The 23,230-nt window shown below is 36.6% G+C and overlaps 2 protein-coding genes across 2 annotated transcripts in view; one reads left to right on the forward strand and one right to left on the reverse strand.

Annotated features, from left to right (window-relative positions):
- Positions 1 to 4,004, reverse strand: part of LOC763790 (protogenin B) — an 83,604-nt gene extending 79,600 nt beyond the window's left edge. Inside the window, exon 1 of the mRNA XM_030997748.1 lies at positions 3,565 to 4,004. Coding sequence (XP_030853608.1) covers positions 3,565 to 3,628 — 64 coding nt within the window. The 5' untranslated portion in view covers positions 3,629 to 4,004. The remainder of the gene's footprint in view (positions 1 to 3,564) is intronic.
- An 8,738-nt stretch (positions 4,005 to 12,742) lies between these two features.
- LOC764757 (thiamin pyrophosphokinase 1) lies at positions 12,743 to 21,032 on the forward strand. Its single transcript, XM_030997758.1, has 7 exons — positions 12,743 to 13,529; positions 14,592 to 14,739; positions 16,099 to 16,171; positions 16,565 to 16,660; positions 17,030 to 17,176; positions 17,869 to 17,980; positions 20,008 to 21,032. Exons 1-7 carry the CDS (start codon positions 13,409 to 13,411, stop codon positions 20,211 to 20,213), a joined length of 903 nt encoding a protein of 300 aa, XP_030853618.1. The 5' UTR covers positions 12,743 to 13,408; the 3' UTR covers positions 20,214 to 21,032.
- Positions 21,033 to 23,230: the final 2,198 nt, after the last annotated feature.

Here is a 23,230-nt window from a genome sequence, read left to right on the forward strand (position 1 = left end):
ATACTTTGTAAAACAATATTTATATTATTCATGAGTAATGTTATCGATCTTGTGTTATATTGTTATATTTTATGTAATCATGCTTGATACATTATGTTTAAATTGTTATTATTTTTGTTGTTAATAAACTTAAACTCAAACTCAAACTCAAACTCAAACATGACAACATACTAGCTATATGTTTCTAAATACTCATACGACGGTAGGCTACTTAATTTTGATTGCCTTTAGTATCAATTCATTACATCTTAGTTCCCATCTACTGGGTGGTGGAGAGTAATTTTATGATTGAAATAATGAAGAAGAAAAAAAAATGTCTGAAATAATAGTTCTGTTTCTGTTCTGAAGGTTTTTTTTAAATATCCTTCAAGTTAAATCCTAATTCTTATAAAATGTACCAAATTCCTCTAAAAATCATAAACATGATGAGATGCCTCCGGTAATAGTTTCAAATCTAATCATCCTCTATAGTGGATATTTTTTTTTTAGTTCATAAATTAAAACACAGCCCTCTTTTGGAGTAAATGCAGAAAGTGGACTCACAAGTTTGATACACAGAAATTACGCCCATTTGCAATTTTCACACCCATCACTATGACACCATGCCTTAAACCAAAACAATAACAATGTCTGCTAAAGATACTACAGATACTACAGTAGCTGTCCATAAAACCTACATGTATACATGTACAGTATACTCCCTTTTGTTCCCTACCAACATTTAGCCCAAACAAACCCTTAAATATTTTGAAATAATTTTGGAGGTTTTCTTTTTCTCTTATAATCCATGAATTAAACAGTGATACACAATATATTATTATAGGAAAAGGGTTCAAACCCTAAAAATAAATGTAATTCCTGGTGTTTTAGCACCCCCCCCCCCCCCCCCATCAAAAAAATGACTGAATTTTTATTTTGTATTTTGAACAGGTGTTTGAAGAGATACCAGCTTAATTTGCAACGCTGCAGTATTACTAAAAAAGACCACTTCATAAATACAATTTGCGCATGGGTCAATAAATGTCAGTTTTACAAAAATCATAAACCTCATCGAGATGAGTACTACTACTGGACTTGTGCTCATGAAAGTTATGTAATCATTACTTATTTATTACCCGACAACATAATTCTCTGACACACAGGTGGAAGTACATGTACATGTCTTCTTCTCAAGAAGGCAAACAAAAGTTTTTAATAAATCACCATTACTTTGGCAGTAATTATTCAAAGGGTGCATTCAAGTGTCACTTTGTCACCCTAGAAAAGCAGTTTTCAAAGAAGTTTAGTTTAAAACACAGATGCGTTGAATCAATTTCAAGCGATTTTTCGTCCGTCGTAAAAATAAACGTGTTTCAAAACGCTGAAAAAGATGCGTTTTGTAACGAAACGGAGATCTCAATCATGACTCTTTGACGTCATTGCCGTGGCCTGCAATCGGTTTTGCCGACAGTAGACCGTAAACAAATTCAGAAAGCGCGTGCCACAGTTGACCTAGACTTCCTTGGTCAAATTCCCCCACGTGATGCGCAGTGGTTGGGCTTGAAATGAGCGAGAATCAGCGTTGATGGAAAATGTAACAGCGTTTTGGTTTGTGATGCTTCTACATGTAGCTTAAAAAAATTGCTTGAACGCACCCTAGAATGCACAGAGTGAAATGTCTCCATGTGTACAAGATACAGGTACCGGTATGTGGATATTAGGGGGTCATTTGTACCAAAGCTAACTACTAACAGGTCAATATCTTGCAAATATTTTTTGTCATAAAAATGAGGACCTGATTTAACTGCTACAAAAATATCTGATAATCTGTAGAATACTATTTCTATGAGGTCCACCTTGAGTCACCTGGGCAATCTTACTCCTATTGTCTTGCGAAAAGAGAATTCAATCTTTAAGGAAGGAGATTGGTGTTATTTTATTTTTTCAGAGATACATATTCTAATGGTAAAGACCAATTTTATCACAAATTGTTTTCATATTTCAAACCCAGTTGAGATACAGTGTATCATTTCAAAGATGAATTTTGTAACCTCACTTTCTAAATTTCTCAAAACCATACATCTGCTTTGTGTCAAAATACATCTGTCTCTGTGAAATACGTCAATACAAATTATTTCATTCACCCGTTTCAATTAATTGCATTTCAGTAGTCATTACATATTGTCAGGTAGGGCATGATATGTTTGTCTATGTTTATAAAGATCCTATATTCAAGCAAAACCGTTACCCTCAAATTCAGCCTAAATTATGGGCAGCAAGTTGCCCGAATACTCTCATATTTAGGCTTCAGATAACTGAAAATGTAATTTCTGTTATAATTTCTGTTATTTTCACTCGTCAAAATGCCAAAAAATTTGCACATGAGCGAAGAAACTTAGGAAGACTGCAGAAAATCTAAAAACTGAAGAGTTGATAATGATATTCGGCATGTTCATGGAGAAGGCATCAGCCACCCTCGCAAAATATGTGCCCAGCGTAAGCGATCTCATGTTCAAAATCATATCTAATGGTCATAATTATCAAAAGTAAACTATAAAAGCTTTCAAGCTTTGAAACTTACAAGTTTCAACTGCCATTATTGGTATTGGTCAATGTTTTGGCTAAATTTTGCATTTGAACTTAGACCGACACGAAAGCTTCAGACCTCAATCTCTAATTTTATCAAGTCCTGACCAGTGTTCCGCTGAGACTACATCTGGCTCCACTGACCACCTTGATACAGTCCAGACTACTGATGGGGAGTCTGGCTAACTCGGACCCGGGGACAACTCGGCCTGCTGCAAAAGCGCCGAGTTTTTGCCGGTTTAGCCAGTAAAGTTTAGGCCTTAATTAGGGTTAGGTTTAAGGGTTAGGTTTAAGGGTTAGATTTAGGGTAAAATGACCAAAAAAATTGACTGTTTTTGCAGTGAGCCGAGTTGTCCCCAGACTGCCAGAGCTCGCCCATATCCACTGATGCAATGGGTATGGGAAAGGTTGACAAATAAATAACTGTATTTTTCATTAAAGAATTTCCCAAACCAGACTTTAGTTTCTGTCTAACTCTAACTTTAAATTAGACCTAGAGTCTAGATCTAGTTTAGAGTTTGATTGCAATTGGTCAGTTGTATTTAGACCTTCGTTCTACACATTAGTATAGAAAGTAGAATCTAGTCTAGATCTAGAAGATCTAGACTCTACATGCATGCTACTTTGCCAGATCCAATTAAATAAGGCCAGGGTTTACCCTATCCCTAGGATTAATTTCAATTAATTACATTGTTTACACAGGCCACAGCACACAAGATCATCAACATTCACACTGAATGCCATTTTTATCATCGACTTAGTGTAATAACACGCAAATTTAGCCTGCCCTGAGCCCATGATGTTTGATATTTTCTACAACGCACATGCACATAGAACGTGTGTATGGACATGTCCGTCCTTGATTTCGAGCCCTTCACAACACGACCAATGCAATGCACGCCATTATGATCACCGAAACCTCGGCCTTGCATCAACCAAACAAACTGTCCGCACACGTAACGCACAGTGCAACCAACCAAAACAACGGCAAAATCTCACCTCCTAAAATCACACTGCACAGGAATATAATCCACGGTTGTCGACGACAACGTTGCATCGCCATAAAGGCTGTTTTCCCGATTTAAAAACGTAATTTTTCCATGCTCTTGTGGTGTCCACTACACCAAGAGTTTCATCGTAGCACAAGTTTGATTGTCCAAAGTTATTATGACGAACTACAAATTCAGAGGAGGGATACAAAGACCTTCGGCCAGTGGTGTGGCGAACACTTGACCTCGACATTGCCGAATGGTAACTCAGCGCGCGAATCGAGCATCGAACTATTTGACGTATGGGCTCTTCCGCTTCACAGCGTCACCCCTCCGGTCAAATGTCGCTGACCATTCTTAAAAGTTATCCTGCAATGTTTTTAATGTTCTTAACAGACTGAACACGTACTTGTCCCTGAGCTCATATCAATTTCTCTTTAACCAGTTTTGGAAGCCTCAACATTTCACATTCAACATTTCACATTAATCATTCAGGCAACAAGCAAACAGGTGTAGTAATGATGGCGCTATACCACGAAATCAATTAAGAGCTCAAGATTAGGAATGAAATTACCTAGAGCACATTTAACAATTTTTACGATGTTTTGTTTTGATTTTCGCTTTAGAAAATGTAAAGATGGAATAAGATCTTTTTTTTAGAGAAAACCAGAATCGGTGCTCACTGAGCCCGGGCCCCACAGTGCCCCCTTTTACTTCAGATAAGTGCCTCTTTTTCTTTCCAATAGAGATGCCCGTTTCACATTCATATCAGTAACCTTTACCACCTGTGATAAGTGCACCTCTGATAATTGCCCTTTTTCAAATCTGAGAGGGGGCCCTTTTTACTTTAACAAGAACCCCTTTACCTTTGTAAATATTGCCCCTTCTCCTTCTAATAAGTGCCCCGTTTCATTGTGATAAGTGCCAATAAGAGCCCCTTTCACTTCTCGTAAATAACCATTTTCACCTCTGATATATGCCCCTATTAAAATCTGATTGGTGCCACTTTTCCTTCGACAAATGCCCCTTTTCCATACTCACAAGTGCCTCATTTCACCTCTGAAAAATGCCCTCTTTAGTTCTGATAGTTGCCCCTATTCAAATATGAATTTTGACAAGTGCCCCTTCCCCTTCTGATAAGTGCACCTTTTTCATCTCTGGTGAGTGCCCTTCTTCACCTCTGATAAGCATCCCTTCTATTTCGATACGTTCCCGCTTTTTCTTTCTGATAAGTGCCCTTTTTCGTTCTGATAGGTGCCCCTTTTCCTTTTTAATGAGAGTCCCTCGCCCTTTTCCTTCGAAAAATGACACTTTTCCCTTTATAATATATGCCTCTTTTTTCCATTTTTATAAGTGTCTTTTCATCTCTGGCGAGTGCCCCTTTTCAGGTGCGAGAAATGTACCTCTTAACCTCAGAAAGTTGCCCTTTTTTACTTTGACACGTGCTCCTTTTCCCTTCTGATAATGCCCCTTTTCTTTCTTCATAACAATACATGTGTGCCTAATTTAAACGTACTATGTCCCATTTGCAGGCCAAAAAAATGAAAAAGTTAAATTCCAACTGCATTTGAAAGATAATACTAATGTAGAACTTCCCTAAATATGATGGGGCTTGAAAATGTCTTCAAGTGGGAAAATAACAACTATTAGTTGTCAAATCGACTTTAGGGCTATAGAGCCCAAAAGTAATAGTCTTGATTTTCAGACAATTTTACCGAATGGTCATACGTTTTATGCTGCGCAAAGATTCAATCAGTTTAATCTTGGCCATCACAGGAAGTAGGTTATTGATGTAGACAAATGCTCATGTACTCTTTACAACTCTTTTCATGTATGTTATTACCAAAGAAGAAAAAAAGGCAGTCAGTCACTCAATAGTGTCTGACAGTGAAGTCTAGCAAGGAAACGGGTTTCCTTGCATAATTTGAACATGAGGACACTGCTAACGTTTAAATTTCACAGATAGGACATACATGACATATTCAAAATTCCTGAAAAGTTCTACAGCATTTGAGGTTGGCCGCAAAAGGGACATAGTACCTTTAAAGCGACTAAGAGCCTTTTTATTTAATTTCCCAAAATGATAAAATTAACGAACTTATTAAAGGTATTTTCAGTCTTTCATGATGACATTATGCTTGTAACCACATCAGGACCCCCCCCCCCCCCCCCCCCTCTGTATAAGATGTAATTTTGACAATGCGACCTCATGCATGATAACAACTTTGCTCGCTCGCAAATGGATATTCAGACCATCACACACAGCTGCAAGTATGATACGTGAGCAGTATCTTGCATCATGTAAAGAGAGAAACATAAATTAAAATCATCATGTTTTTGTAGGTTCCCGATAATAAATATAATATGAACATTATTTTCATAAATCATTTTAAATTGTCTTAATAATCACAGTAAAATAAATATAATATCATAAGTTTCATAACATATTTTCAAAAAAACCCTTTTAAAGTATTTGTATAATCGAAATATACAAAAAGAACATAATTACAAAACGGGACACAGAGGACAGGAAACTGACATAATAAGATACCAAAGTCTAAAAAATGTATGCTTTGGGGTTTCCCCTTTTGCCCTTTTTCTTTTTTTAAATTATTAAAGAAAGAAAACGATTCGTTGGACCGTTCTCGATTCTTAATCCTTGTTTGAATTAAGTTCCCCTTCCCCCGCGCGTAGCGCGGAAGCTCTGACGTTTCATTAAATTACTAAAGAAAGAAGACGATTCGATGTACCATTCTCGACTCTAAATCCTTGTCTGAATTCAGTTCCCCCCCCCCCCCCCGCTAAGCGCAGAAGGTCTGACGTTTCATTAGATTATTAAAGAAAGAAGACGATTCGTTGTACCGTTCTCGACTCTTAATCCTTGTTTGAAAAAAGTTCCTCTTCCCCCGCGCGTAGCGCGGAAGCTCTGACGTTTCATTAAATTACTAAAGAAAGAAGACGATTCGATGTACCATTCTCGACTCTAAATCCTTGTCTGAATTCAGTTCCCCCCCCCCCCCGCTAAGCGCAGAAGGTCTGACATTTCATTAGATTATTAAAAAAGTAGACGATTCGATGTACCATTCTCGACTCTTAATCCTTGTCTAAGTTCAGTCTCCCCGCTCCCGCGCGAAGCGCGGAAGCTTTGATGTTTCATTAAATTATTAGAGAAAGAAGAGGATTCGTTGTACCGTTCTCGACTCTAATTCCTTGTCTGAATTCAGTTCCCCCCCCCCCCCCGCTAAGCGCGGAAGGTCTGACGTTTCATTAGATTATTACAGAAAATAGACGATTCGATATACCATTCTCGACTCTTAATATTTGTCTAAATTCAGTTTCCCCGCTCCCGCGCGAAAGCTTTGACGTTTCATTAAATTATTAGAGAAAGAAGACGATTCGTTGTACCGTTCTCGACTCTAAATCCTTGTCTGAATTCAGTTTCCCCGCTCCCTCGCGAAGCACGGAAGCTTTGACGTTTCAATAGATTATTAGAGAAAGAAAACGATTCGTTGTACCATTCTCGACTCTAAATCCTTGTATGAATTCAGTTTCCCCGCTCCCGCGCGAAGCGCGGAAGCTTTGACGTTTCATTAAACTATTAGAGAAAGAAGATGATTCGTTGTACCGTTCTCGACTCTAAATCCTTGTCTGAATTCGGTTTCCCAGCTCCCGCGCGAAGCACGGAAGCTTTGACGTATCATTAGATTATTTGAGAAAGAAAACGATTCGTTGTACTATTCTCGACTCTAAATCCTTGTATGAATTCAGTTTCCCCGCTCCCGCGCGAAGCGCGGAAGCTTTCTCCGATCTCACCACGAATTCGTCACAGAGTTCATCTATGTTTACACTGTCCAGGATTGTCTGATTTGCATTACAGATTGCTACTTTTGCGCTTCGCGCTTCACATTTAGCTAGTTGCTTTTTAACGCTGCGTCTTTGCATTAGGCGCACTGCATTTCTATGATGCTGTTGATGGAACAAATTGAATTAATCATCAATTCCTGATGTAGCCGTATGAGCGAGAATTCAATATATTCTTGTCTTATATACCGTTGTCTCATTTACTTTGTATATTATGTATATGTATAATGAAAATGATATAGCAAAATGTGTGTATTGATGGTCATCTTGCGAGTAATAACCATTAACTACTCTCATCGGGCTATCATCATAAATTTTTCTCTTCATTTTTTTTGTTTGATGGTGAATTATTGGGGGGGGGGGATGATTGTACAGGCCACCCCCCCCACCTGAAATATTGGGGGGGGGGATATATCCCCCCCCCCCCGGGATCGACACCCATGCCGGAAAACATCAATCATTATACTTGCATCATCAATACATTACAAGTCATGTATCAAATAACAAGTGAAACGTAATCACAAGTGGATTGTTGTTATTTTTATTTCCCTATAATAAAATCAGATAAAATACATACAAGTATATCATACAGAGAAAAGGGGACAAAATACGGCTGGTAGCCCATTTTCAGCTGCAACTACAACAGTGTTGCTACTGGTCTTCCATTGAGTGAGATAGTAGGATTGAATGAGATGTATTGGCATCAAATTTCTTCAAATTTTGACATTCCGTGTTTTCATTTGCGCTTATAACATTTCTGATATTAAACAAATTGGGATTTCCTTCTTAATATTTATGAACAAAAGGTAATTTAAAAAAAAAAAGTGTTCTATAGGCCCTATACCAGATAATACATATTACAAAATATAGATCAACATGGTTAAACTCTTCATAACTAATAAAATATAACACTGGTATATAGAAGTTTTCATTTTTTTTTTTACATATTAGGGCCTAACATTATTATGCCCGAAATTTAAAAGAAGGAATAAAAACATGCTTTCCATCGTCGCTTCATATCAGCAAAAGGCAAGTAAATTGTGTCAATTTTTGTGTGTGGAACTATGAGCGTCATGTATGTTATAGCTTGGGTTATCAAATGTCCTACCTGCAAAATTCTCATGAGTGAACATGCTGAACATCTTCATTTAAAAAATAACGCAATGCTCAGTATAAGAAGTGGTTTGTTTGTCGATTCAAAATCGACAAACAAACCACTCTCCAAGTTCAAGTATCTTAAAGCCCCACTACACTACTTGTATCTACTTGCACCCTCTATATAGCCCATAATGCACAAGCGGTACCCGTTGGTCCCCCATGATCCCCTTTTTCTTATGTTAATTGAGAGCTGATTTGTTGAGATTATTACCGTCTGCCAGGGCCAAAATCACGGAAGCTTGTAACGATGAACTTTTGTTTTTTTTACTAAAGAAAAAAAAATCTGACTGTCAACCAATCATCTTGATTCAACTTGTACAGAACAGCGAATCATGCATGGTGTAATATTGAATATATTTATATTTTGCATTTGCATTAACTTTTGATCTTCTGTAGTAACGGTTTCAAATTTCTTCTCTTTCTCTTTTGATTCCCGTACAATATATAGTGTAATATGAGTAGTATTTCTCTTGAAATGCTTTCATATTTCGAATATGACTAGACATACAAATTCCATGTATCATGTATTTAAATACCATATGAAAAACCATATGATCAGATATACTTATCCCTATTTTTCAAATAATCAATCATTCAGGAAAAATCTTTTTCACTCGGTGCAAGACCAGAACTATTAGTTTGCTAATATTAGCCAGGTTGCCTCGTCGGCCGTTAACATTTCAACGAGTAGGCCCTGCATTTCATTTATTGATTTTCCAAATTATAATGAAGAAGAAAACTATCGTAGGTTTCATAAAATACAAATAAATACACAAACAAACATACAAACAAACAAAGAAGTAAGTGACAACAGAGGAATTTTTTAAAAGTAAATTAGTGTGTGGATGAGTAACAACAAAATCAAAGTTGCTTGTCAGGATGATTAACTGATTCAGTGAAGGTGCCGTGGTGTATCTAACGTTTCATTCATTTGACTGAGTTGACTCCAAATGAAAAGGTTGAGGGTTCGAAAGTCCCATGCAGGCCGGCACAAACGTGGTTTAATCCAGGTATAAGTTGAAAATTCGTGTAGACAGACACTGCTATTTTGTTAAATTTTAATGTATTTAATTACTAAAATAAGAATATTTTTTATTATTCACAAATTTGCATTTCTCAAGAATATCGTTTCAATATACATGTAGGTCTATATATTTTTTAAACCTTATCATGACCTTAATGAAATGGCCCAGATTGTAATTAGATTGAAGCCCACATTGCATATAGTCTCAGAATATTATACACTGTATTTGGTTTTATGTTGTTCAATTAAAATTATGTGGTATTTATAAAAAAATTAATTGGTAATGGTCATGATGGGCACATCCACCTCTAGTCCAGAATCAGGCCGGTTCTTATTCCATGATCCAGTACAAGTCATGTTATTCCTTACACTTGCTGCAAGCCGCCGAAGATGGCGTTATCAACGAACTCGTACGCCCAGATTTTATCACCGAGCGTAGAAATTCGGGGATCGCGTAATATTCGGCTTGCAGCAGGTATAGGGGAGATCGCGGTGGTGGAAATTATCAAAATTTAAATCGGCCAAATTCTGGACTAATCCAGTATTACACCACCAACTTTATGGCAAAACGGGCAGATTATCAATACTGATGGTACTAGATAACATAACATTGTTTTTATTCTGCTTATTTTATATTTTGTATGTACATAAACAATTTTTTGTTTTGTTTTTGTTTGGGGGGGGGGGGTCACAGATATCATGTTCATTAACATTCTGTTTCCATGGCAACGTCAATCCTGAATTTTGACATTCTTTCAAAATGTGGGCCAAAAGTGCATGACATTTTTAGCAAACTGCATGCATGTGGCATTCAACCCTATCTTATTTCTTGGTATTTTTGCAAGTGTTTTAGCATGGATGCCACGCCTTTTACCCCCAAAATACCGTCCAACGTATAAAGAAAAATCACGTCTTGGCTGAGCTTGGCTGGTCTACCGTAAACAGCAAGGCAAGTTGCCTTGAATGGAAACGAAATTATTAATGGCAAACAAAATCTAAGTTTAGTTTATTAGGCAAAGAAAGACAAAAAAAAACTACATCATTTACTAAAGCCAAGTCTGAGCTTATTCGGCATAATAATAATTATTCATGTGGTACGGTAATTATCTGAGTTGATTTATAATATCTATCAATAAATGTTATAACAAGGTTATATAATGTATGACGACTGATATTATGAAAATCCACTAGTTCTATATGAATCATATTAGGAATAACACTGGGAATAACTTCGCTCGGATTTGAATCCATTCCTCATCGTGAAAATAATCCACTCCACAGTTATGAATGTGTCCTCTTTTAAGAATGGATCCCATTCTTTTCAATGTGAATTTCACACTACATTAAAAGTAATTCCTAATATTACACCCTCCCCCCCCCAAAAAAAAAATAAAAAAATTAGATGTCCTTTCCTGTATAATTGAGTATGAAAATCATTCAAAATCGATTTATTCATCCTGATAAACAAAATTAATTTACAGCAATTATGGGCGAGACTCCATCCTCTCCACAATCTAGGACCTAATGGTTTCCAGCATACGGGGCTATCCCAAATCGATCAGCATCTGAAGACAGTGGCGGATCCAGGGGGGGGGGACGCCCCCCCCCCTAGAGAAAAAAATCATGTAAAAACACGTGATTTTTACCTCTTTTTTTTTGGGGGGGTGCACATTTTTAAATTTTTGAGGACCAAAACAAAAAAAATGTGCTCACTGCCCCCCCCCCCCCCCCCCCCCCCCCACTCAGCGATTTTTTTTTTTTTTTTTTTTTTTTTTTTTCGGCCGGCGCGATTTTCAAATTCTCGGGAGCATAAAAAAAAAAAGTTGGGCCCCCTCCCCTAAGAAATCCTGGATCCGCGCCATTAAGATTACCGCTATTAAGTTTGATGTTGGTGCGATTGTAGCCTGTCCTGTCATAACCTATTCAACTTTATCACACAGAGAGGGGCTTTTAATCCGATCTTTTAATTTCTCCATTTACTCTTTTTTTCGGGCCCGTTTTTTTTCCTTCAGATCTTCCTTCCTCTCTCTCTCTCTCTCTCTCTCTCTCTCCCCTCTCTCACTCTCTCTCTCTCTCTTCCCCCCTCTCTCTCTCTCTCTTCTATCCACCCCTCTTCCTCCTCCTCGATCCACCTTTCCCCCTCCTCCCTAATTTTATCAGATATATTCAATGTGCATGACCGTCAGAATACAGAGGGATCACATAATCTTTAAAGGAAACCAAAACCTTCATACTAAGTTACTTTTATTGTAAAGTTTAAAAGATTTGAATAAAATCAGTGACAATTTGAACAAAATCGGGCAAGGAATAAGAAAGTTAGAGCCTTTTGAAATGACTAGTCACTAGAGGGCGGTATTCAATTTGATGACATCATCTGTGAACAACTCTCCATGCCTTTTGTACATAAAATTTCACAATTTTTTTGTTTTCTTCGTATATATTTGTGTTCTTGATCCGACTTCATAACATGTGAAGTAGAATATCATTTTGCATTCTATATATTGCTTTCAGGGGAGTACATTATCTCAATCACAAGAAAGAAGGAAAAACATGAAATTTGATGTACAAAAGGCATGGAGAGTTGTTCACAGATGATGTCATCAAATTGAATACCGCCCTCTAGTGACTAGTCATTTAAAAAGCTCTTACTTCCTCATTCCTGGCCCGATTTTGTTCAAATTTTCACTGATATTTTTCAAATATCTTAAACTTTACAATAAAAGTAACTTAGTATGAAGGTTTTGGTTTCCTTTAAAGTTGTCAAAAGGGAGAAAGGGGGAAGAAAAATTGAAAACATAAACATAAAACATGGAGGATATTTAAAAAAAATGAAACGAATAAAAACAAGGAAAATGATAGTCCCCCTATTTTCATTGCTGACCCTGCGCATTGCACATTATCTTGCTAAAGTGCCAGAAAACACTTTATGAAAATTACATAAACTTCAGTAAGGCCTATAATAATTTATATAATTTAAAAATGTCAAAATTTCGCATTTTCCTCATTTGTCGAAACATTGCATTGCCCCCCTTTACGATTGATACTGATGAATAAAGTGAATAAAATTAGAGCCCATGCACGAACGCAACATCTTGGGCGGTAACAAATCGTAAATGGGCGTGGCGTGGTCGAGTATATGGGCGGCGACATGGGCGTGGCAATTATAATAATAGACATGCGCACGTGTTGTGATAACTCGGCACCGCAAACAGCACGCAAACGTAACTTATACGCACGGCATGCAGGTAATTGATTGAAGATTTATAATCATGATTAGGGTCTATGTGTTCGATATCATTTGACAACTGTGCCCTTGATAGCATCAATCCACCAAGTTTTTAATGTTTCACCAAAGCGTGACAGCAATCTTTCCAGGGAAGATTGTAGTGTACCATGTACTACATTTCATGTCTTGTTTAATGTTATGAACTTAAAGTAAACGCGCGCTGACACAGGCAAGGGAGATGAGATGACGCGATTCCTAAGTGTACATTGACTAAAAAGCGATGGATTCCACTCATGCATGTACGAGGTCAGTGCGAGGAAGCTGAAAGTATAAAGGAAAAGGACGCAGTCGACCAACTATTAGGTCTATGTTTGAACAAAGGTTGGCTATGATATAAAATCCCTCAACCAGGCCAACCTTGTTGATCTTGATGTCGTTCACAATATCACAATTATAAATCAAATGCAAATGTCGTAAATACTATTTGCCATGACGTGATAGTACAGACTACAGTGTTGAGTGTGCGAAGAGTAACATTTTAACCTCTTTATTGACTGAAGACGAGCGAGACCGGCATTGAGAAAGATGTTGCATATTGGTTGGTTATTGGGAAGGTGTGTATCATATGCAGATTCCACCAGTACAAGAATGGCAGCAGAGAAACTTTGGTCTCCACTCTCATGTTTTCAACCTGGATTGCAGAAAGGTTAGAAACTACACTATCAAGAATTATACTCCTTTTTCTTCTCTTTATGTCTTCTTCTTCTTCTTCCTTCCTCTCCTACTCCTGTTACTTTGTCTTTCTCTTATTTCTATTCATCCTCTTCACCTTTTAAAAAATATTTGTTTATCCTCTCCTTTATACCCCGCCTTTAAAAAAATAAATTTTGAACTTTTTTTTCCTGTTTTTTACTCCTTTTTTTCTTCCTTCCTTTTTCCGTATTTATTAGTTTTATATATAGATCTACATGTAGACTATATATGAATGTGGAGTGATGTTTAATATTATACTATACACACAACCCGTTGAATATCAAGATCAAGATTTACTGGGACTCGGCTGGAGTCTTTGGAAAATGTGTCCTACAAAAATCAAATCGTATCCAATGAGTTAAATTATAAACCATGTAGGGAAGATGGTATTTTGATAATTTGTTATGCTGAATGATAGATTATCAATTGTTTGTTTAGAGAGCTAGAAGAGCATAATCCATCTAGAAAATGACACGAGTTAAAGATAAAGACCAGTTCTGGTCATGCGATTGCATTGTGAAAGAAACTTGGAATCGATCAGAAAAGGTTGATCATCTAGCATATAAGTATTGGTGTGTACTGCAAGGTTCTGGAATCATCAAAATGATAAGAAATTTGGCCCAGTATTCGTAAAGTTACAAGCACTGTACACAGAAAGATGTATATGGGACTACGCACACGTGCGCGACACGTGCGTTTATCTCTCACAGTCCAATAGATAAACTAATTTACCGAATATATCAATTAGTAGGCGGTTTCCCGGCAATTTTTTTTTCATCATACATTAGTCAAAACATATTCTTTCACATGATCGGTAATAAAGAGCTTCCATCTCATTTTTTGAAGTTGGGGCGTTTCCAATACTGGTCTTTACCTTTAACACCCTTCTGGCTCCTAACAGACAAAATATCATCATTTTTTTATCGTCATCGTTCTTATTCCTTGCCAATTAACCAAGTAGAACAAAATGTTTCATTCCAAATCTTAATGTCTCTTTTTTGTTTCATTTTGGCAGATGCCAATGTTGCACTGATTATTCTGAACAGACCAATCCATGATGTACAGCCTCTCCTCAAAAGAATATGGGATGGTGCCGTTATCAGAGCAGCAGCTGATGGTGGTGCCAACCGTCTACAGGAATGCATGTCACAAGAAGATCACAGGTATTCATCTGGCAAAATCTTACATCAGTTGTTCAGAGGGTATGTTTGGGAATAATGCCAAAATGATGAGGAAGGACATTGTATATTTGATTGTAAACAAAGAGAAATCTGTATTTATTTTATCACACAACCTTCATGAAATAAGCTGGATTATGTATAGTGCACTCAAGTACAAGAGTTCTGTTGGAAATTGTAAACATTCACAAATAAAAACACATAAAGAGCAAAAGGTATGCAATGTTTTAATCTAAGCACCAGATCCTTCATTTTCTTTTTTATTTTACATGATTTTTGTCTCGCCTGCGTAGCAAAAAGCGAGACATAAGGCGCTGCTTTTCCGGTGACGGCGGTGATGGCGTCAACATCAAAAACTTAACCTAAGGTTAAGTTTTTTAATTTTTAGTATAATTTTGAAAGTATAAGTTCTCATTCAATGAAACTTGAACTAAAGGGTTATCAAGTATTCCCAATTATGTGAGCAGAATTTCAGGTCACAAAATCAAGGTCAAAGGTCATTTCCGGTCAACAGACTTAGACTATGTTGTGACGTCATCATCGAAAACTTAACCTCGGGTTAAGTTTTTGAATTTTTAATATAATTTTGAAAGTATAAGTTCTTATTCAGTGAAACTTTGACTAAAGGTTTATCAAGTATTCCCAATCATGTGAGTAGAATTTCAGTTCACTAAATTAAGGTCAAAGGTCATTTCAGGTCAACAAACTTAGACTCTTTTGTGGCATCAACATCAAGATTTTGAAATTTAAGCATAATTTCAAAAGTGTTTGTTCAAATTCCATGAAACTTGTACACAATGGTTATCAAGTATCACAAATCTTATGACACAAATTCCAGGTCTCAAAGTCAAGGTCAAAGGTCATTTTCGGTCAGTATGTGAGGATTAAAAAAAAATATATTTTTCATGTTCCATCAAAGTTTTTAATCCTGGTACAAATTATAGTAAATAATTCTTCCGATGACTCTTGGTCAATATTCACTTCAAAATGCTGATTATATTTAGAGGATTTCATTGGGGGGGGGGGCTGCTAATGGGCCACCCCGCCTATGAATAATGTTCCAACCTCAATTTGTCATCGTATTGAATTGCATAATGCAGGCAAGACCGCCGAGAACGCTTCCCTTGTTTTTATTAGAGCTATAACATTTTCAAGAAAGTGAGGCCTGATATTTTATAAACTCATAAAAGTTCTTGATCTCTGGTAAGACAGCAAGTTAATTGGGGGGGGGGGGGGGCAGGTATTGTCCCCTATTCTTTTCCTCTGTAGATCTACCAGTACTTATGGTACCTTTTATTTTTCTCTTCACCAATTCAATAATACTTGTATCTAAATTGTTTTCAGATATGTTCCTGATATTGTCTCTGGTGACTTTGATTCAGTGAGGGAAGAGGTAGTCCAGTACTGCAAAGAAAGGGTATGATATATCAGTTTTCTTTGAAGATATGTGATGCCCTTGATTAGAAAGGGCAAGCAAATGGTTGCCAACTTGAAATATCTGGTAGGTTTCTCGAATGCCAGACAACTACCGTAGTTGTTTTGCTCTTTTTAACAACAGATGGCTGAGGCAAAGAAGAAAAAAATAATAATTGTTTCATTTTTTTTTTAAAGGAATATTTCAAAGCAACTGAAAAATGTTGGGTAATATTCCCATGCTACAACTCATCAATGATATGTTATTCTAAGTTTCTATGTGGAAAAAACATTCCATCTGTAGAAGTATTCTATATTTCCTTATAATTCATGAATTTTTGTTGTTCTGCTTTAAATTCACCTCTCTCTCTCTCTCTCTCTCTCTATTTGTGTGTAGGGAAGTGATGTGATCCATACACCAGATCAGAATTCTACAGATTTCACTAAGTGCCTTAAGATTGTTGTGAATATCGTCAAGAAAAAGTCTTTGGCAGTAAGTACAAGTTCTGTTATTATTTGTTTACATTTTACCCATGAGTGAAAATATGAGCTTGATGATTTTGACTTATAGGGGAACGAGCATAATGAAAAGTGAAAGTGCCTTGTGCAACTAAATCATTTTAAAACAATTACGCTCCGTGTAAATATAGCCAAAATGACTTGTTCAAAAAGACAATTATCTTTCATTATTATTTATTTCCACAATCATTAATAATATAAACCTAAAACCCATTTGCAACCCTTACTCTAACCCTATACATTTAACAAAATAATCCCTGGAGCATTTGGTAGACCACCGTTTTTGCTGTCCTTGATATTTTGTGATGATATTAAGTTGCGATTCTAATTTCTATATTTACAGGTGGATCGCATCGTGGTGTTTGGAGCATTTGGTGGTCGAATAGATCAAACTATAGCCAACATCAACACCCTCTTTCTAGCGTCGGCGGTAACGGACCTACCTGTATACCTTCTTGGAGATGACTCCCTAGCATGTCTACTATTTCCAGTAAGTGGGGTTCATTTTCCATGCTCCAGCAACATTTCCTCCAATATTCCTTCAGATATACAAGATAAGGGTTGTAATTGTGTTTTAGGTTAGATTTAGGTTTGATCATTGGTCCCCCAAGACCCCTTTTTCTAATGCTAATTGAGAGCTTTTTTGATGAGATAACCACCTGTCAGTGACCATGCAGAGAGGTCTGATCCCTCCTGGCCCTACTTGTGCAGTGGTGCTGTAAGGGAAGGGTTAGAGTTAGGTATAGTGTTGGTTTCACATTTGAAGTTAGGAATTCAGTTAAGTGCAGGGGATGGACCACAGAACAATTGCCACTGGAGTGTTGTACAACCTCATTTCTATATAAAACCAGAAACTTTTGCGACATGAAACATGAATTTTGAATTGTTGGCGATGGCCATTTGTTTAATAATGTCATGGTAACCTTTTTTTTTGGGGGGGGGGAAGGGTTGTTGTTGATGGTTAGACTATATCAAAAATTTCCATATTCATAGTCTAAAGTTTATAAGATGAAAGAAAACCAGGAAGATAAGCTGTAAGTAGACTGTTTCTGAATAAAATACTATTAGATATCATAAAACATTACACAAGCCTCATGGAACATAATGTGTTTGCCAACAGATAAATAAACTAGATTTTAAACTCAAAATGACTCTGTTTATATGTGATTCATGTTATAACAGGGCAGGCATAGGATTAAGGTGGACACTGGCCTCGAAGCCGAGTGGTGCGGACTCATCCCTATTGGTACCGAGTGCAAAAGGGCTTCAACGACGGGTCTCAAGTGGAATCTAGGTAGGTAATCCAACTTCTGTAATGATAATTATATTTTAATATATAGCGTCTAACACTTACTTTATCAGAAGACTCTAAGCGCTCTACAATAATGCAGCATAATCACCTTGGCTTTAGGAGCGCAGCTGTTACATGTGCTGCGTTTTTCCCATTTACTTTGCCTGGGTGGAGTGTGGCAAATGTAGATCAATGTCTTGTCAAAGGACATTAGTGCCGCGGCAGGACTCGAACCGCAGACCTTGTGATCGACATAGCGAAATAGCGACGTATCCACTCGACCATGACACCTCTACTGTAGACAGGAATGTGGGTACGGCTGGGCCGACTCTCAAACATGATACACATGTACATGCATCGCAATCAGGTCCTGTATGATACAGACGTCATACAGGTCATGGTATTGTTCTTACAGGATCTACATTAAAAGGACTTTCACTATGAACATGACTGACAAAGAAAGCGGACAAAATATACAGTTCCTCAGGTAGACAAAGGAACATCCCTTCACTGCTATTATGTTAAAATGTGTAGAACAGGTGTCACATGCATATTCACCTTTTTACATAATAGCAGTGAAGGGATGTTCCTTTGTCTACCTGAGGAACTGTATATTTTGTCCGCTTTCTCCGTCTGTCATGTTCATAGTGTTTGTAACATTGTTCAGATGAGAGGAAATGGTGCTAAGGTAGTGACTTCAATGCTAGATGTACAAATAAAGATAATCTGAAGTTTATTAATGATAACAATTGGGAAAAACTGATCTGATCAATTCCTTGATTCTCCCAACTATTTTATTACAATTTAATTAGAGGGTGTCGCACAGTGACACCTTCTTAGAAAAGAGAATTTTTTCAGGATTTTTTGCATGTTAGAGGGTTAGTACAGTAGAAGAAATATCATAAGTAACATTTCATACAAAAATTATGCAATTTTTTCATTAACCTTCAACAATTTTGCAGAGTCACTTTAATTGCTTTATACAGGGATGTGGATATATTCTGGTTCATATGCAGGGCCGCAGGGGTATTGCTAGACCACTGAGAATGAGGGATGGGGGTGTCAGAACAAATTTGCAGACACATTAGCCAACAAAAAAAGCAAATGGAAAGGTCCACAGATTTGTCACCCTTGCAGACTGAGACCTCTAACATTTCTTGCTTTTATACCAAATACCAAAAAGAAAGGTTGTCAGATTTTCAAAGTTGCCAGTGGTAAAAATGTGACCTTTGGATTTTCAAATTTGACAAGTTTCTTAATTTGCCAAAATTTTGAGAGGGAGGGGTTTATGCCCATAAAATCCCCTCCCCATGTAACAATATCCTATCTCACGTGTGTTGCATTTAGCTATGTATGATAGTTCTGAATGACAGGCTTACTGGGCCAGCATAGTTGCCTAATTCAGTGGAATGTTTTATAATAAAGCACTCTGCCATATCCTCTTTAGCCTGTTAAGCTGGCTTACATTAGAGTTGGCAAAGGCAATCACATTAGTGTGTGTGTTCAGTTGTATTAACATGAAACGTTCATACACTTTCCATCTGTAAAACATTATAAAGATGGTGTAGCTAGTTATATGGAGCAGAGACACCACATGCTTGCCCCTCCCCTTCTTTTTTATATGCCTCAATAGAAACATGATGTAAATATTCCCCATACCCTCCCAGCACTGGTATGCCTGTGGCATGTGATGTCAGAGTGCTGTTTGCAACCTAGGTACATCATTCTACCCCTTGTCCCTCAATATCTTGATTTGCCACTGGTCTTCATAAAAATCTTTTTTTTTTTTAAATTTGCTTTCAAGTATGGGTTTTAATTAATACTAAAATGAGGTCTTTATCACTTTTCATCACCAATTTTTGATTTTCATTCACTTACTTTTTTTACATTCAATCCCAAGCTCAAAACTTTGTTCTTTATGTCAGTGAGCATATTTATCTCAGTGAGCATATTTATCTCCTTTTACGGCATTTCATTATGTTACACTGATGTCGTATAAGTTATTTTCATTCTCAAAATATTATTTTCAGACAACCAATCCATGCAGTTTGGAGGTATGGTGAGTACGTCCAATAGCTACGCACCAGATGCACAAGAAGTGACAGTATCCACCGAACAGCCTCTCCTCTGGACGATGGGGATTCAAACTCTGACCTCTGAAGGTCACAATGGGTCATTAAGTTATAATGGATCATCAGAGCAATCAAAGCAAGAAGTTCCTGAATCACGTTCATGACCCACAAGGCCAAAGTATTGAAAAATATGTTGGGTACCGGTATAAGTTATTTGATTGCCATGAGAAATTAGCATTGCTTAGATTAAAGAATTTAAATGTTCACAGAAAGCACATTTATTTAGTCATCATATCTTAGTGTGTGATTTCTGTACAAACAGGTGGATTCTTACAAATCAAAATCAGGAGTTCATGAGAATTAAACTTTGTTAAAAAATGAAGTTACATAATTCATAAGCATGGAACTTAAAAAGAAGTAACAGATTATGGTGCGAATATTAATTTAGATGTGTTTTATTTTCTTTGTTAGTAAGTGCAATCTCAGATGCACTTTTTATTTTTAAGTAGTCAGATACAGTCATTGTTTAAAGATGCAAGATATTTTACCATGAAAATTCTTGCCTGCAATTTTGTGGTATATTATCACCAGAAGTATATATATTTAGTACATTGATTTACTTAACTTTGTCATTTATAATATCCAGGCAACCGTGGTATTCTCGATTCCCTAATGACAAAGCATATTGTTATTAGCAGTAATATTTTCCTGAGATTTCGGCAGTTTTACCTTCATTCACTGCACGCCAGTTCTTGCATGCCATTTTGAAATGTTTGCCTCATCAACTGAATTTATGTGCATGAAAACTGATGTGTATACCGGTAATAGATTTTATTTCATGGTGCTTTACAAACATTTTTTAATTTTTTGTTTGTTTGTTTGAATCATAGATTGTATCTAGAGTGTACAAATTACTCAGTGCACACAGTAATATATGGAAAATATGAGTTAATCAGTATGCAGGCACATGTTAAATAAATCATTAAAAAGAAGGAAAAAAAAGGGGGGGGGGGGGCAGGGGAGAAGGTATGACTTGTCAGATGCCATGCAATATATTGACGCTGTATACAGTTGATATTTGTGTTTGTGATTGTTATACATGTATTACTATATTCAGTCATCTACTATAGGGGAACATGCTCAACCTTGGAATTACTAGAGTAACTAACTCAGGGATTATAAATTTATAATTATGGTGTGTATAACGATTTGAAATACTGAAATATGTACAAGTTTTCCTATGCAATATCTTGTATGTACATGTTGTTTATTAGTATTGTACCAGCGTGCCTTGCATCAGTTCATTATGAAGGATGAATATGTATATGTTGCTGTTCAAATGTAATTGCCAGTACTGTCGAAATCAGGGTTTTATTTAACTTTTGGAAGATGGAATCTTATGTAAATGCTCGGGTCAAGAGTGACCCTTAGACCTACTACAGGCATTGTGATGCCATGGATTATAGAGGTGTCGTGGTCGAGTGGATACGTCACCGGACTGTCGATCACAAGGTCCGCGGTTCGAGTCCCTCACTAATGTCCTTTGGCAAGACATTGATCTACATTTGCCACACTCAACCCAGGTGATGTAAATGGGTACCTGGCAGGAATTAATTGCTTGAAATGCTGGAGCGCTGTATAAACGGCAGCTAGGCTAAAGTCGGGGTGATAATAAATGCACCTCAGAATAGAATTATCTAGATAGACGGCGCTATAGAAATGCCTATTATTATGTTGTTTGTCTCCACTCATGTTTACTAAAAACATGCATTTTCACTGATTTTGATGTACATGTATTCTAATTAATTCATGTATTCATTTTGTCTACATCTTTTCTGATTGTAAACGGCCATTTGGTGTGAATGATTTCTTATCAACAAGACGGTTTTAAATCATTTAAATAATTAAAAAATGAATAGCCAGCAAATACATTTGCCTCAATACGAGTAAAGACTGGTGGGAGAAAACTAGCAGAAGATTAGTGTCAGCTGTAAGGCTTTTCATTGCTTCGTGTATAAGACTTTAGCACAATGGTTGTTACATATTTATTTCATGCACTAGCAATTTTATATAAGATAATTTTAGTAAAACATATCTGGATGAGATGTGCCAAATTATGAGCTTGTGTAAGTTGATGGAATATGCATTAAAAAAAAAAAATCAACACGACACTTTTTGTATGAGATTTTGAATTGGGCGAGGTTGCTGGTAACTCATTTTCACGAAGGGCCACATGAAGGGCTGCTCTCATGCTAGACTTTCCTTTAACAGATCTAGTCTGTATACATATGGCAACCATATATACCTACGTTTAACAAGCTGGTGTATGAAGATATTTTATGAATGCTGTTAAAGAAAATTCCCAATGCAGCTTCCTCATCTCTATAAAGCCTTAAATATTCATATTATATTGAGCATATTATTATTACTATTTTAATTATTGTTATTATTTAAGTGCAAGCTGATTTATAGGTTTTACTTTGTTATCCCTTGGCACATGTAATACAAAAATAGATTACACCAGTCCTAAAGGAAGTATTGCAACTTGCTGGAATCCATACAGTATCCAATGAAAAGCACAACTCATAGTCCATGTTTATATCCACATGGGGGAAGACTACTTGCTTGGTTTACTATTAATAATTAAGTCTTTCTTCTACAATATTTTTGATGGAATTCAATTAATTGTTACTATTTATATGACTTGTTGAATATTAAATATACATTTGATTTAATTCTGTGCGGGTAGATTATTTGTTGTTGTTACCAGAACCAAAAATTACATGTAAGAGGCATTATGAAAAAAGAAGCTGATAAATGATTGTAGTATTTCAAATTGTCACTTGCCACTAACCTGAAGATGCTCATTATTTTTGTTTACATCTTTGAAAGCATTTATCGTGTAGTTTTTTTCCTTCATTAATAAGGTTGCGTTTGTTCACATAAACATGTTACAGTGGAACCTTGTTATTAAAAATGACGACCATGAAGCCGACTTTGTTATATCAGATTTCTTGTTGCATGTGTATAAGGACATTCTATCATAATATGAAGTGTGCTAACCTTGAGCAAAAAAAAAGAAACAGGTAAATTCGTGGTTACCAGGTTGTTGTTTTTTTTTTTGCCAGTGGGGGGGGGGGGGGGGGGGGCAAAGGCCCATGATCCCCCTTGGTAAATCACT

Source organism: Strongylocentrotus purpuratus, unplaced genomic scaffold (assembly GCF_000002235.5).
Source record: "Strongylocentrotus purpuratus isolate Spur 01 unplaced genomic scaffold, Spur_5.0 spur5_contig_858, whole genome shotgun sequence".
NCBI classification, from domain to species: Eukaryota; Metazoa; Echinodermata; class Echinoidea; order Camarodonta; family Strongylocentrotidae; genus Strongylocentrotus; species Strongylocentrotus purpuratus.

Excerpts from the sequence above, each read along its gene's own strand:
- LOC764757 (XM_030997758.1), top strand. The coding sequence starts at position 13,409 with ATGTTGCATATTGGTTGGTTATTGGGAAGGTGTGTATCATATGCAGAT. Across the intron at positions 17,177-17,868 it reads TAGCATGTCTACTATTTCCA|GGCAGGCATAGGATTAAGGT; the intron begins GTAAGTGGGGTT and ends ATGTTATAACAG. Across the intron at positions 17,981-20,007 it reads GGGTCTCAAGTGGAATCTAG|ACAACCAATCCATGCAGTTT; the intron begins GTAGGTAATCCA and ends TATTATTTTCAG.